Source organism: Corvus moneduloides, chromosome 2, assembly GCF_009650955.1.
Source record: "Corvus moneduloides isolate bCorMon1 chromosome 2, bCorMon1.pri, whole genome shotgun sequence".
In the NCBI taxonomy this organism is placed as follows: Eukaryota; Metazoa; Chordata; class Aves; order Passeriformes; family Corvidae; genus Corvus; species Corvus moneduloides.
The window spans coordinates 5,255,257-5,271,529 of record NC_045477.1 but is presented as its reverse complement, the minus strand read 5'-3'; the positions used below and the strand labels follow the sequence as shown (position 1 = coordinate 5,271,529).

The 16,273-nt window shown below is 49.1% G+C and overlaps 1 protein-coding gene across 1 annotated transcript; it reads left to right on the top strand.

The window, feature by feature from the left end:
* Positions 1-781: 781 nt before the first annotated feature.
* Positions 782-16,207, top strand: ADPRH (ADP-ribosylarginine hydrolase). Its single transcript, XM_032093772.1, has 5 exons — positions 782-841; positions 7,168-7,493; positions 8,220-8,566; positions 13,951-14,311; positions 15,001-16,207. Exons 1-5 carry the CDS (start codon positions 782-784, stop codon positions 15,386-15,388), a joined length of 1,482 nt encoding a protein of 493 aa, XP_031949663.1. The 3' UTR covers positions 15,389-16,207.
* The last annotated feature ends 66 nt before the right edge of the window (positions 16,208-16,273 follow it).

The following is a 16,273-nucleotide window of genomic DNA, read 5'->3' as shown; positions in this document are numbered from 1 at the left end:
TGAGGGGTTCCTCATACCCAGCCTTGTTTATGGCTGGACACAGTAATGCCAGTCCAAGCGTGGCCTCACAGGTTTCACTATCACAGCCAAAACAACTCCAGCCACGCATGAGTAGGTTACATCAAAGCGGTCAGCATGTCAGGGATACTCAGTGGAAGAAAATGAGAAGGCTCTGGGGACTGAGGACAGGATAAGCAACATTTCACTTCCTAAGCGCTGGTCCCAGTGCAAGCAGGTGACTGAACAGCATGAACAGCATGCAAAAAGATCTCACACTCCTCTGCCTCTTACAGCTCCCCAGCTACTCCGGTGTGGTGGCGGTGCTGACAGACCGGAGACCAACACACTGCCCACACCCAGCAAATGCCTGTGCTGACACAAAGCCGGAGCCCTGGGCTCATGCTCTTGTCACATCCATGTCAAACAAGGAGCTGTCCTGTGCTCCTGCTGCTCTGGGGCTGGGGTAGAGCACAGGGATGGGGTCTTTGATACAGGATGAAAGCGCCAGTGTGATTTTCTCCTCTGCTCCAAGCAGAAGTGACAGCTCAGAGGTGGGGCAGAGCCACTGCCATCGGAGAGGTAGGGATCACAGCAATTCTGAACCTACAAGAAGGGCAGCATCCGCATTTCCCATGCCTCTCTCTGTCTCCTGGAGTTATTTTCTTAACTTTCGACAACATGTGGTCTGACACCACATCAAATATGCTTGTTTTTTTCCCCAAACCAGATTCTCTTACACTGTCTTGCAGCTTTGTGCAGCCACATATGTGGCAGATCAGTGATGGACCATGTCCTCCTAGACCTCAAGCGCTGTCTCAGTTTTAAGAACAAGAGGTTCACAGTAAGCAGCTTCCTTCGCTTAGTGATTGCTGTCGGGAGCTTGCCTGTCCCTTCTGCTGGACCAGGCTCATCCTGGGAACACACCAGGGGACTGACCACAGCACCAGTGTCTTTGGTGGCCTCCTCTAAAGCCTTCATTGCCCTGCGGGGTCGGGGACGTGCACAGGGTGAGGGTTAAGCTGGAAGAGCGGATGCCACTGTCAGTGTCCTTGCTCCTCCTTCCAGGAGGACTTTTCCATGCATCAAAACAATGTCACCATGGAATTGCATCACACAAAGCACATAAATAGAGAAAGGAAACATAACCAGATATTTTTAAGCCTTGTCAGACCAATGGATGAAACAGAACATTCAGTGATGTTGCTCCCATGTTCCCCTTCCGTCACAAACCTGTACTTCCCAATTCTCTGAAATTCAACTCATGAAGAACCAAATGCAGAAGTAACTTTTCAAATGTTGAGTTTTTTGCTGTTCCTAAGCCCTTTTTCATGAATTCTCATACTCCTTTGTTCTTTTGGTGTATGTTCAAAAACAGGAGTCATTCCCAAGAACAGCACTGTTACAGAGGGAGCTGGTGAAGCAATAGCCACAAGAGAAAGACAAGAAAGAAGGCCCTGGTCACAACCCAGCATCAAAGAAATCCCTCATGGTGGAATATAACCACCCCATCAAGTAACTCAAAGCTACCACAGGGCTTTTCCTAACCTATCATAGCTACAATTTTGCCTACTCTCAGTTTAAATCATTCAAGCTGAGGAAAGTCATCCTGCAGCCTGGCAGGTCCTGGTACTATAAGCCCTCCCCAATAAGCTAATAGGAATTTCTGAGTATCATTCCCATCCACCTGCTTTCCCAGACTTCAACTACTGCCTCCAACTCTCCCTCTGTCAAGCTTAGCTCTTGTGCCTGTACCCAACCCATGATTTCCTTAGACATCTTGAACACACTTGCAACTTGCTGGCAGAAGAGAAACCCTTACTCACCAACCTTGTTCCTTTCTCATCCTTATTTTTATACTACTTCTATCCTTGCAAAACCAGGAGCCTCAGCAGAGCTTTGGCTGGGATTGTGCTTTCTGTCCTAGGAGACTGAGCTCCCTCTCCTGCAGCTGTTCTTCATATTCCTCACACTTGGCACATCTTTTGTACACTGTGGACTGCAATTATGTTTCCCAGACTGTCTCTTTTCCCACAGAAAGGAGAAACCTGCTCTCAAAGCGGAAAGCACATTTAACACTTCAAACCTCACTGCTTGCACAATGCAGGAAGAGCATCACTGTTTCAAAACCTACAGCATGACGAAACCTTCTCCCCTCCCATTGCTAAGCACCACATCCCATTAGGGTTTATTTTCATTGGCAAGCACCAAGGACCTCCAAGTTTAGCCTGCTGGTGCTGTAGGGTGAGTTGAGAGGGGTTGTAAGGCAGGATTGATGGGCCCCTCTGCTTGCAGGCACGGCACACCTCTGATGGGCTCCCCTCCACCCTGATACTCTCAGAAAGGATGGGGACACAATTGCCAGCAGCTCCTGCAAAGAAAGCACCTGAAGGGACAACAATGAAGGCACTCAGACACTGCCACCATGCAAGTGGGGAACACAGTGCCAGCTCACAATCCAAAATGAAAATGTCACTTGATTCACAGCAAGGAACAACCAGCCTGTCAGCCCTGGAGCTTCAGATCCACCACTGGAGCCAAATACCAGCTCCAAAAGAGCTGTCTGGGATTGCTTCACTGATCAGTCACTGATCAAGTCCCCAGGCTTGAAAGCAGGATTTGGAGTGTACTAGGGGGGTCCCTGCCCACGCTCTCCCATTTACCAACATGTCAGTTATGAACCTGATGAAGGGGCAGTAAAGATGAGTTTGCAGTTCCCTTTCCTCGATGGGGACTATGGGAAAGGTGATCACACCCCAGGAGATGTTCCCCGTGTCCCTGACCTTGCTGGTTGTCCCAAGCTGGCATTGCAGTGCCTCTCTCTGTGGTAAAGCAATTACCCTGCTTATCTTCTACCCTGCAGAATTATGGTGATTTGAAACAGTTAGACTCTGTTGTATTTATAAAATTTTTGTTTTTAAATCCGTGTTAAAGATGGCTTTTGGAAGCATCCCAAGGAGAGCGGTAGGCGCCACAATGAACGGCTCACACTGATTTTCCACCATTTCCCTTTCGCCCTGGAGAGTGAGCTGGGCCTCCTCTTGGACAGTTTGTGGAAGAAGACAAACCTGGAAAGAACAAGACTGATATTTCTGCAAAGAACTCTGGTTTCTTCAATAAGAGACCAAAATCCAGTATTCCCTAGAGCCCAGTTTCCCAGAGGGACCTCTTCTTCTGCTGCCATGTCCAGAATTTGCTTCAGCCAAGCACTCCAAAACCTCTATTACTATTCCCCACACAATCCCATGTGTAGGCAAAACCTTCTGGCATCGTCCAGGCATAGGCTGTGCTTGCAGCCAAGGCTCCCAGCACCTGTTTCAGCTGTGCTACCCAAGACAGCATAGAGGGAGGCGAGCCCCCCCTTCATTACCACAGGAAGTCAGGCAAGAAGTGAGGGTCACCACCCCACCAGGTGGAGAAAGCAAAGCCCTGTCCTGCCCGGGGCAAAGGAAGCACAGAGCCAGCCTGCTGCCCGTTCCCTGCTGCAAACATCCAGCCCGAGGGAGCACAGGAGCCCTGAGGATCGTGCCAGGGCATCCTGCAAGGGTGAGTGCTTCCCTCGCACAGGCAGGCGGGGTCACGCACCGCTGCCCTGCCGGGACTCTGCCCGGGCTCACCACAGACATCCAGATGGGTCCCCAGAAGACCTCACATGGCACTTGCTGCCCCTGCTTTGAATGCCCCTGTCACAGAGCATTGTTATGTACCGGCCAGTGACTGAAATGCACGTGGGGACTGAGAACTTGGGCAAGCCCAGAAATATTCCCCACTCAAAAACAAAATGGAAAAAAAAAAGCCTGCTGTTGTTACAGAGAAAAAGGTGCTATTAAAAGAATGAGAGACTGGTAAGAGTTTGACGCTGGTCCAAAATGAACATATTTTTAGGGCTCCAAAAGATCCTGTGGGAAGTCTGGGGGGGAGAAAGCGAAGATGGATAGGGGAGGTGAAAAACGAGAATTCCAGACGTGCCTTTGCAGTCCCGTTTTGGGAAGAGCTGTAGGATCCAGAACAGGGACACTTCTGTGTTTAAAAGCACCACACATTTTTAATGGTCACCTTTTTTCCAACTCTGGGCCTGAAGGCCTCATGTAGTTCTGAGGAAATGTCCTAAAGGCTCTCAACCAGTTTGCAGCTCCAGGGCTGCAGTGCTACCCTTCACAGCCCCATCGAACAGGAGCCCTCAACCCTGAGCTCATCTAGAAAGGCCAATTTTTTTAGTCAGAAAGAATTACCCTTTTTTTCCAGATGAAGGTGAAGGAAAATTCTGAGTCTAAGTGAGTGCTAACCACAGTGTCCAACACACAGCAGGGGCAGGTCCGCAAGCTGCTCCAACATGGTACTTTCCAGAAGGCATAACCTGGCTGTTGGTCCACAGAAGCCTAAATTTTCATTAATACAAGATACAACAAACCCCCCAGAATGGTGCAGCATGGTGAGTCTTTAACTCTTTGCAGTGCTCAGCATCAGAAGGCCATTGTTGCAAAGGAGGAGAATTGTGCCCACCTCCCCATGCCGCAGTCTGAGCCAGGGCAATGCTTCCCTGCAACATCTTGGAGATGGAGGTGCTCCCTGATGGAGAATGCTCTCCTCACCCACTTGTGGACATCCCATGGGACTCACACACAGAGATCCCTCTGGGATCAATGCATCCCTCTGAGCCTGAAGACTGCTGCTCTCCCCACCCTTGGTTTGCAGGCTCCTGCTGATGTCCTGCAGGTTCCTCCTGCTGTCGTCTTCTGCTTTCTGTCTGCAAGGAGTCCTCAACACTTTTCTCTGACATCTCTTGGATGTCACTTAACTGCATTACACATCCTGTTTTCATTTTTTAGGGAGCTGAGAATTCAGGGAACTGGAAGAAATTATGAGAACCAAACATCTCAGTGCCACAGGCAATTTTTTGCCAACCTAGAGATGTTGTCCCATCTTCCTTCTCTGTTTGAGGAGCCCTGCGACTTTCCTCTCCACTCCTCTGCCCTTCAGGCTGGAGCAGAAGCCATTCCTCACAGACTGCAAGACAAAAGCAGGAGGGGTTTTCCCTCTCACAGGCTCAAACCTTAGGAGAGAAAAACCCCGCTTTGCTTTTGAGCACTGCACCAACCTGGGTAAATTCAGAGCTGTTCTACAGAAAACAAAATGAAGCAGAGAAGCAGAAAAGGTCAGCAGGCACTGCTGGCAGTGTTGGAACATTGGCAGCTTCTTTTACCACTTCCTTTTCTTTTGCTATTTTCTGTGCTCAATGCTTCTCAAACTCCACATTTGCAGCGGGGCGCAGAGGGGGAGTAGATCTAGGAATGGGCATGGCTTGATGAACCACCAAGGCCACCAGAGCTGATGTTCCCATGCAGCCCTGCACTCTCACAGCTACCTGAATTCCCCCAGGGCCCCCTCCAGCCCCCCACTCTGACTTGCCCCCAAATTCCCCAGGGACTCTGCTCTGACCCAGAGCTACATTTGTGATTGCCCTGAAATCCCCCAGGGCTGCAGCTCAAAAACTACCACTGCTTTCTCCCATAAGCATCAAGGGGGGAATTTTTGTTTTCCCTCCATGTAAGAGGTGCTGGTACCTTCTGGAGTGAACGAGGGCTCTGGAGACCTGGTGTGCAGGTGACTGCCAGCTGGTAAAAATGTTCAGCTTCCACAAAGTGCAATCCCAGCCATGCTCAGTCCTGTTTCTTGCTCCTGTGTCATGCTCCTATCCCTTCCTCATCCACTGACTAGACTCCTTCAGCTGCCTAACCACTACCAAAAAATAAAAATAAAGGATAAAGCAAGGCAATGGGATCACCAGGCTCCTCAGGACACTAGGTAAAACAGCACTGCTGGACAAAGCAAAGGTCAGCCCTGGATTGGGAGGGGTTGAGGTCACCAGGGAGCTGATCTGGGCCATGCTGGGGCTGTGAGGAAAGCTTTGTCCCGAAATATTGAAGGAAGTTGTCTAGAGAAGAGGAGGCTCAGGGGTGACCTCACTGGTCTCCACAGCTACCTCTTCCACAGTCTCTTCTACCATGCCTACAGGAAACAGCCTTAATCTGAGACAGGGGAGATTTAGACTAGGTATCAGAAAGGGTTCTTCACTGTTAGGATGGTCAGGCACTGGAATAGGTTGCCCAGGGAGGTGGTAGAGTCACCACTGCTGGCAGTGTTCAAGAGGTGTCTGGATGTGGTGCTGGATGCTGGTTCAGTGGTTTAGGGGTTAAAGTGATAGTGCTGGGTGAATGGTTGGACTTGGTGATCTTGAAAGTCTCTTCCAACCCTGATGATTCTGTTGGAAATTATACAACTTAAAATTTTTTTAATGTAACTTTAGTCAGGGATTTGTTTGCCTTTGCCCAGGGAGAGGGAATTGAAGCTCCTCTTCAAAAGACTCTGCTCACTGAAGTTGGGTGAGGCATGATGAGTTAACATCTACAGATTGGGAGTAGCCAGAAGATATAGAGGAGATAAACGAGCATTAACGAAAATTATGCCCTGGTGCGGTTGGAGACACCTGGGCTGGGAAAAAAACCAGAGTGAGGACCTAATTAGCATCGAAGGCAAAGAGATCAATAACCAACAGGAGATCGAATACTAAGAATTTTGTAATTAAGGACCAATGAACATGAATGTCTATTTAGAGATTTTTATGTATAAATAGGTGAAAAGTCTAGTAAAGAACCATGTATGGTGGAATGATTTTCACTGCACAACACAGGAAAGTGTGGATGAAATAATTTCTATTGCACATCCTGGCTGAAATAACATCCCAGCCAGAATAAAGGAATGCCGTGATTCTCTAACATTGAAAAGATGTTGTTGGAAGTTTCTGTTTTTCCTGCAGTTTCAGTGTCAATTCTATGGTTCTTTAAGGGGGCAGGCAGATGGGGGAAAGGTCCCCGGAAAAGGCTGGAGCCTCTCCTCAGGCTGCAGCAAGGAGGGGAAATATAAACCAAGGCTAAGCAAAACTCTCCCAAGATCTGTCTGCAGCGCAGACACTGAGTGGGACCCTGCTCAGCCAGGAGGGGGGCAGGGGGGGTTGTTCACGCAAAGGAACTGCTGAAAGCGCCTTTTTTTTCCTCTTTTTTTTAGGAAACATTTCGTTTCCATGCGTCGCCTTCATTTCCCACGTGGCCGTTTCGATTCCGAGGGTTCCCCCCGGCGCTCCCTGCCCCAAGGCAGCCCCGAAAATGAAAGCAAGCCCGAGCCGCCTCCGCCTGCGCCGCGCCGAGCCGGCCGCGGCCGGGGGCTGCCAGGGAGGGCTCGGGGGCTGCCAGGAAGGGCCCGCCAAAGAGGGCCCGGGGGGCTGGCGAGGAGGAGCCGTGCCCGGTGACACCGCCCCGGGAGGCCGCGGGGGGACGGGCCGAGGGCAGCGGCCCGGGCCGGGTTAAACAGGCCGGGCCCCCGGCTGCGGAGGCCCAGCCGCGCCCCATGGCGTGGGGCGGGCCCCTGTGGGCTCCTCGCAGTCTGCTTGAGGTGGTGGCCGTGCTCGCCGGGCTGGCAGCCATCGGGGGGCTCGCCGTGTAAGTACCCGCGGGGCCCCGGCTCGGGTAGGCCCGCCGGCCTTCCCCGCTTCCGCTTCTCACAAGCGAAAGGGAGACGCACACCCAGAGTTGGGGAGGGTTTTTGGGCGAGGGCGTGGTTGATATTTCATGGTTGAAGTAGCCGCGGGGTGGGAGCGCTGCCTGTGCGAGCACACGCTGTTGTAGCCTGCCCGAGAAGCAGGGCCAGGTGTCACCGCCATTGCCTGGCCCTGCCAAAGCTGAGCAGCTCAGCCAAACCTTACCCCATACCCCTTACTTCTGTACCTCTGAGGGTCAGCCTCGCCTTAGCCCAGGGTACAAAAGCCTCTGGGCGCTGATCTGAGCTTGTTCATGCACTCAGAAGGGTGGAGAACATGGCTGTGGTCACATACCCTGCACATGGTTCAGCCCTTGGGTTTTGGTCTTTGAACCGGGTACAGTATGCAGCGTTGTCCCGGGCTGCTGCCAGTGTCCCAGCAGGACATGTCCAGCTGCCCCTGGCCCGGGGCTGGGCTGCACGGGAGCTGCCACACACTTACTCATGGTAGGTGCACAGGGTCCATGCGCTATGAAGAAACACATCGTCTGAGTGAGACTCGTGTGCCAGGCAGGGTGTCCAGCCTGCTGGAGCTTAGCAGTACAAGCCCATACTGGACTGGGAAAAATTTAATTTTTATTCTCCTTCTCCTTTTTTTTTTTTTTTTTTTTTTTTTTTGTTTTTTGTAGTGTCTTCTACATTGAAGTAGTCATGGGACAAAAAATATGTCCTAAGGAGATAGAAAACTATGTGGCATCCTTAGTGCTGAGTGCAGTTGGTGACACGCTGGGCTATTACAATGGGAGGTGGGAGTTCCAGAAGAGCGGCCCAGTCATCCACAAGGAGCTGGCAGAGATGGGGGGACTGGGCAACTTCAGCATCCAAGGCTGGAGAGTCAGCGATGATACCGTGATGCACTTGGCCACGGCCGAAGCCCTGGTAGCTGCCGGGAAAAACCCAAGCTTACCACATCTCTACACTCTGCTTGCAAAGAACTACAAGGAGTGCATGAATGACATGGAGGGCAGAGCTCCAGGTAACCCCTCCATCCATCGTACTGTTTGGATAGAGCTGTGCTGGCGCTCGTGTCTCTCTTGCAGCTTGCAGCTGGGGTTGGCCCTGGCTCTGCTTTTGGCTGTTCAGAGTGTTAACTGTGTTTTATGTAAAAGCAAAACCACACTCAGTGCCTGTTTCAGGATGAGCTAAAGAGAACAGAAGGCGGCAAGGTGAACTGGTTTGGGCTTCTCTGAACTAGATGAAAAAGATACTGTTTTGCCCACATTTAGAAAACATTCTTACAGGTGTTTTTGAGGCCTGGCCTTGAACTCGGGAAGGGTGATGGGTTTTGCACTTGGGATTCCTACATTCAGTGCATAAAAAATGCACATTCAATCAGTATAATGCACTGATTATAATGCACCGAGATGCTGTGTTAAAGCAACACATTTAAACAGAATTAATACAGAATTTCTCATCATAAATGCAACAAATTACATGTAAAATATATTTAAAGGCACAGAGATCCTTGCTTGGAATAATTACATATTAAATATTAAACCCAAAGTCTGCTTGTGGTTAGCTCTGCATGCCTGCTTTCTGCAACAGGACAGTCAGGCCACAATCTTCTATTCTGAACCCTGTACTTCCACCATCTTTCTTTTCTCTGCACAGACACAGTGGCGCTGAGTTTGTGTCACAGGCAGGGGCCTGGCAGTATTCAGGAAGGGCACCTTGATGGCTACAGTAGCCAAGACATGTACAACAGATCCCTTTGGCTCCTAGTTCACCCAGCCCTCCTCACCCAGCTCTTCCCCGAGGATTCCATCTGTCTCTGTGCTCGTGGCCCAGGCCATTCTGGATGCTTGGATTACATTTAAACTGGAGCTGCTTTGGCTGGGCCTCTAATTTGACCAGTGCAGGAAGTGTGAAGTATCCAGGAAACACTCAAATTCAGCAGTCTTGTGCAAAGTTTATACATTAAAATTGTATGTAGGCTTAGACGTGCTTATTTGGAGTGGCCAGAGTATGTCAGGAGTGTTCTGTCTTGACATTAAACATGGGAAAGGCCAAGTCTTGCCACTGAGCATAGTGTATTAGAGCTGTGCATTTCCAAAGCAAACCAGGTTGGAAACCTGAACAGGAATTTATTCTACATACCTTTCCATAGTGGTCTCCTATCCTTGTGTCAAGAACTAAATTACCAGTCTTCTTTAACACCCATAAATCCCAGTTGTTGAAGTGGCCTAATCAATAAAATATTTAGGAAGGAGTAATGATACTTGTCAGGATAGCAAAAGCTGGCAGATCACACTTCCAAGAGATTCACTGCAGTTTTGGTGAAGCAGCATCGTTTAGTTCCCCCAGCCAAGGTGGACTAACCACAGCTGGCAGTAAGACAGTACCTGGAAGGTATTTTCACCCTCTAAGCTTGGTGACGAAAACCTAAGATGAAAAGGAGAAGAACCTAAATTTTAAATGTTAGTAAATTTAAATGTTAGTGCTGCATTCCTTCTGTGACTGAGCTGTAATATGCCCACAAGAAGTTCCCATTTTGAAGTGAAGAATTTGAAAGCAAATTTGCTATGGATGCCAAGAGGAGTGACAAGGAAAGGTCAGATTGTCTAGGTAAAAAAAGAAACACCCATTGTTTAGAGGGTCCAAAAACAATTTAACGTCGTAAAATCTGAATTGCTCCTGCTGCAGCCACAGGAAAGGTATGCTAGCTCTGAGACCTTAAATCCTGACCCTTAGAAGTTTAATTCCCACTGAAGGGAATACCTAATCCATACCCTGAAAAGCTGTCTGCTGTCTGGAGTCTCCATGCCATATTGGTAAGTCCTAATGATAAAAGCTGCATGCCACTAACTTCTTTTGGCAGTTCAGAATAAATGGATTTTAACTGAGAACGTAACCCAGGGTCGTGCTGTTCCGGCCTAAGTACTCACCAGGGAATTGCAGCCCTGAAGGCTGAGAATGGAAAGTTATTGTTGGAACTTTTCACCCAACACAGAAGAGATTTCCTTAGAACAGTGGGGGAAAGTCACACTGATGGCTCACATGAGGGAGTCCAGACCTGAAAGCGCAAAGGTGCGGTAACAAAGGGATTCCCACAACGTTCTGAGTCACAGGACAGCCGCAGCAGGGTCCCTCAGGGACGCAGCCCCAGGAGAGAACTCACCGCGGTAATTCAATGACAAGGTAACCCCTACATCTATTATTGCTATTCGTGATGTGCCACAGCCCCAAATTCATTGTTCTTTGCAGACTACAAAGCCACTGAATTAAGCTACTCAAGCTTAGACACGCGTCTTTTTTCACAGTATAACTACAGTGCCTCTCCAGGAAATCTGTTTCAAAACTCTTTTGGTCCAAGTTCTCTCCCTTTGGAATTATTTACCACTATGTAGTTTTTTTATCTCACCTTTATCTCATCCCCAGCAACTGTTACTGTCTGTGTTCATGAAGAGTCTAGAGAAGTGGAATATTCCAAAAATAGGGTCCAGCTGTTCTTGAAACTTTTTCAGGTTGCCTGAATTCACACACGACTTTTTCCTTGTATTTGTTCTTCCCTTAGCCCGTCGGGCTCCCGTCCCGCCGCCATGGCGCAGCCCCGGGCGCGGGGCCGTGAGGGCGGCACGGGGTTTCCCCAGCCCCTGCTCAGCCTCGCTCCCATTGGCTGCTCTGTGCTCCCTGCGCGGGAAGGGCCCTCGGGCCGGCACTGGGAGAGTTCCTGGGCAGAGCCCCGGCCGCGGCTGGGGAAATGAGCAGCGCTCAAACACCTACCAACAGCCCCTCCCTAGAGACTGCCTTCCCACCGGACTCCTGGTTTGGTATAGGCGTGTTACAGTATCCCCGCTGTAACATTAGACCAGTACCATGGTTAGGTGACTTCTAGTTTCCTGTTGTTAGTACAAAGGATTCCTAACCAGGATGTGAAGGATTTCCAAAACAATTTCCTAATTCAAAAACTCCCTACAGCAGTTTTTTAAAAAAAAGACCTGGTGTGATTCCAGCTTTGTCTTCCTAAATTGGCTTTCCAATGTTTTAATATTTTAACTGTTTCAAAGCCTGAGGATAATACTTACAATACTTCATAAATGCTAGGAGTCTTAGCTGTTATACACTGGTTTGTTTTACACAATTTTTTCCACTTCCAACTTATCAGTAGTCATCTCCTAAAATAATATGCACAGGCGTAAAGCTGCAAGCAAATTGTATTGCAAAATAACCAGTCTTTCTTTCCATTTAAAGCCTTGTCATCTTCCTTTTTCTTTTAACTACAATTAGTGCAAGAACAACCTCACTTTTTAATGAAGAACTCAGGTGTGTGGTCTCATCCTGCCCATACATGTCCTGAAGAAATGTTTTTCTCGAAGTTTCAGCAAGAGTAATCTTTGGTTTTGTTATGCAGATTTTGATTTTAAGCTACCTTAGTCCCTGTGCTCTCTCCCCTCCTCCCTGTCTTCCTGGAAGTTCTCTTTTACCAGAATATACAAATGGAGTAGTTAGCACATCTTTTTAAGAATGTGGCTTTGTTTGACAGGTTCATTTTAATGTCCTGTTACAGGTCATTAAGTACAATGCTTGGTAAGGTGAGATTTTTAGAAAATTGCCTCAATTTTCTTTTAGTCATCATGAAGCTGGAAATGATACTGATATCCCTCTTAACAATTTTGATACACAGCAGCCAGCGCTGAATTAGTAAACTACACAAAAAGCAGATTTAGAAGCCTGAACATGTTCCCACGTTGAGACATCCTAAAAGCAAACTCACAGGTACTTCAGTCAGAGACTGGTCCCAGTAGAGCTAAAGACACTTGGCCCAGCACGTGACATTATTCCTGACAGAGGCCAGCTGCTAGTTATTTTCCGTGTATGTCCAGAAGCCAGTCTTAAAGCTGTGCATGGATCTGGAGATATTTCACTTACAAGGGTGCTGTACATGCAGGTGAAACAGGCTGCCATAAACCAAACCCTACTGCCAAACATGTACACGAAAGTGCAGAAGCCAAGAGCTCTGCAGGGGACTTAGTGCAGTGCCTTGCTGTGATTAGCAAGGTCACGGATCATGGTGACTGAGTTGCACCAAAGTGAGGTGAAGTTGCTTGACCAGGCTTCCTCCTTGCTACTCTGTTCTATTTAGTTTGACTTCCCAAGTAACAGAGCACCTGCAAGTTCATCAGCTACCTGTGCCAGTGAGGGAACAAAGTGTAGGAGCAACAGTCTAGTTTTGGGGGTGTGGTAACAGCCAGCTGCTGGTTGACCCTGTGTGTCTGTCTGAGAGAGGACTGAGCACACTGGGGTTTGTGGGGTCCACCTTTGCCGTTGTCCAACACGTCAAAACTTTAATGAAGCTGCTTGAAACCTGCCTTGATTTACCCTCCTCTTGGAAAAGAAGTATTTCAGATTGGGCCAGAAGGGAAGACTAGGAGAAAAAGGCAAGGTAGAAGAGAATCAAAGGTAATTTAATGTTCCAAATCTGTTTCTTCTTCACACACGAGAATTTGGGCTTAACTCTCAAAACATTCCACTGTCTTGGCTGGGCTCTGAAATTTGGGTGTGTTTTTTTGTCCTATGAATGTGTTGGACAAGTGTTAGTCTGAAGCAGCAGCACTGGAAGAAGCAGAGTAATTTCTTCAAAAAGTAAATAGCAGAAATATGAAAGAGATGGAGGTGGGCTTGCCTCATTTTGTATAGTCTTTCTGTAGTTACCCTTTAGTGGCAGTGTTTGGAGATGAACTAATGGGCTGGACAAACCTTTGGTGTCACCTAGTACGCTTGTTCTTCAGCTTATGGAAGAGGAGTACAGTAAAGCCAGTTATGCAGACCATGTTGAGGTGAGGGAGGTGCTACACTCGAGGCTTTCTGACAAACGTAAACTGCAGCAAGGGAGAGCTGGAAAACATTTTCTGTCAGTACATTTTCTATTAGTGAGGCAATAGAAAGATTCCTGAGGAGTTTGTGGGGTCTCTGCCTTTAAAAGTCCTGTAAAAAGGCTAAACTGAAAAAGCAGTTACCTAGACTTGCCTTTTGTCAGAGATCCTACAAACCTTTCTGTTTACAGGGAGATATCTAAGTATATGTGTATATATCTATTAGTATATATGTTTTATGGATAACATGAAATGTAAATATAAATAATGTCAGTAACTCAGCAGCGAAGTGTTTCCTACCCCCTAGACCTTTTAATTATTTTCACAAACAAAAATTATCAGGTCTGCTGGGGAGGATGCAGGATGCTCCAGCAGTTTCAGGCAGGATATGTATGTGAGCAGACAACTTATGCTTTTAAAGGGAAGCTCCAATGCAGAGCAGTGCTTTCTTCCCCACTGCCCTGCCTGTCTTCCCCAGTTCCCGAGCTGTCTCCTGCTGATGTTTCTGTTTCTTCTTTCTCTTGGGCTTTGTGGTTGCTGTCTCCAGGCGCCATGTCTCTGGAAAGCACCATGAAGCTGGACCCGGGGCGGCCGGACGGCTGGAGGATCCCGTTCAGCCCCCAGGCGGGAGGCTGCGGGGGTGCCATGCGCGCCATGTGCATCGGGCTGCGTTTCTACGACCCCGCTCAGCTGGAAACCCTTGTGAAAGTCAGCATCGAGAGCGGCCGCATGACCCACCACCACCCCACGGGCTACCTGGGGGCCCTGGCCTCGGCCCTCTTCATGGCTTATGCAGTGAACAGCGTGCCCCCCCCGGCCTGGGGGAAGGGGCTGATGGACGTGCTGCCCCAGGCAAAAGCCTACGTGCAGGACTCCGGCTTCTTCGTGAAGGAGAACATGGAGCACTGGTGAGCTGCACTCCCTGCACTGCCATTTCTTAAAGCCGTCGTACGACAGGGCGAGCTCTGCTCATACTAAAGTTTCAGTAATCACATTATGGTAAACTCCTAGGGCAGCACTCGCCTGCCATAGGATTAAATCAATTCAGAATACCTTAGCTTGGGTGAAAAAAAAAGGCAAGTTGTGTTTGGGTCTTGTAGTTGTGACCGTTTTTTGGATCCACTATGAAGTGGGTGGACTGGTCATCTCACACAACTTTGATCTTATGAAAGATGGGAAGCAGGGCTGGGGAACAGTACTAGGCTTAGGGCTGAGCTCAGTTTGAAAGTTATAACCAAATGTGACTGCATATTCACTGCAGCTCTGTGTGCAGGGGCACACACAGAGAGGTAGAACTGCTCTGAATTTGGGAGGATGACTCAGTTCTCACTCTGAGCCTTTGAATCCTGCAGGTGTTGGGCTGCCTTCTCCCATGTGGCTGGAGGGAGGGGAAATCTAACTCACTGAAACATGTCCCTGTGCCTCTTACTGTAAATCATGTCCCTTTTGACAAATGGGGGCCACCTGCCATTTTGCTGAGCCCTCGCTTCGGGCTCTTGACGTGGCGCGTTTTCCGCTGGTGCCTGCGTGGTGCTCGGGTGTGTGCTGCTGCCCTGGGACAACTTAGAGCCGCTCCATCCCATCCCCTGTTTGGCAGGTATTACTTCGAAGAGCAGTGGAGAAAATACCTGGAGGAGAGAGGCATCGCAGACGGGGTCTCGCCGCCCACGTTCCCGCCCAAGTACGGCGTGGAAGAGAGAGACTCGTTCTACACCTCGCTCAGCTACAGCGGCTGGGCGGGCAGCAGCGGGCACGACGCGCCCATGATCGCCTACGACGCCCTGCTGGGTGCGGGGGACTCCTGGACGGAGCTGGCCCACCGCGCCTTCTTCCACGGGGGCGACAGCGACTCCACTGCTGCCATCGCCGCCAGCTGGTGGGGCATCATTCACGGCTTCCAAGGCGTTCCCCCCTCCCTCTACACCCACCTGGAGTACAAGGACCGCCTGGAAAAGGTAGCCAAGGGCTTGTACAGCATCATCTAGGCAGGAGATGGCAGGGCAGCCCACGGGCACACTTACCACCGGCTGTGCCATGCTCTCTCGCTTGGATTGCAAACCCACTGGATTAAATCTCATGAGTGTGAGCCAGAACCTTTTCTCTGTGTGTTGGCTTCAGGGGAAGCCACATTGGCGTTAGTTTGGGGCTGGTGGTTTGATGGGAGCACACAATGGTCCCCTGAGGCATCCCTCCTGTGCTGCAGGGTGGCTGCACATTGTCTGGTCCTCAAGTGGAGCAGGAGCACACCCACTGCAGCCCTGCTAGTCAGGCAGCAAACCCCACTCAGGCTGCCCCAAACTAGCATCCTCCCCCTGCAAGGGGATCAGGGGGCACAAGCAGCCCGTTGTGTTTGGGGACAACAAACCTTTCTTACAAAATTATTTTAGCAGAGGATATTTTTTGTTTTAAATCAATGTGGAAAAAAAACCCAAATCCAGCCTCAAAGGTGCGTAAGCAGCACATTTCGCCCAGTTCCACACCACTTCTGCGATACAGGTAGGAATGCAGCATGCTACTTCCCTATTCCAGGGAATGTGGGAATTCTAGACTCCTGATCAAATCCTTACTTAAGGCAAAAGTGGGTAATGAGAATTAACAGGTTGCATTTTACATCAGCTTCAGTAGTGAATTATATTCTGCTTTCATCAAGGTTATTAAAGGTAATTTGCTTAACATTTGCTATGCATAATTCTATTAAAATAAGGGTTTTCTTCAAATCCAGACGATGACACAGTAAAGTACTTACTGCTTGCAGAACAATTTCAAAAACAGTGTTTCCCATTCAATAAAAAGACCTGACAGGCCTCTGTTAAATGGGATATTCTATTATGGCATGGGTTAAGGGATGGAAGGGCTATGAAATCAGAGAG

Coding starts and splice junctions, on each gene's coding strand:
- ADPRH (XM_032093772.1), top strand. CDS start 782: ATGGACCATGTCCTCCTAGACCTCAAGCGCTGTCTCAGTTTTAAGAAC. Junction 7,494..8,219: donor GCCATCGGGGGGCTCGCCGT/GTAAGTACCCGC, acceptor TGTTTTTTGTAG/TGTCTTCTACATTGAAGTAG. Junction 14,312..15,000: donor AAGGAGAACATGGAGCACTG/GTGAGCTGCACT, acceptor CCTGTTTGGCAG/GTATTACTTCGAAGAGCAGT.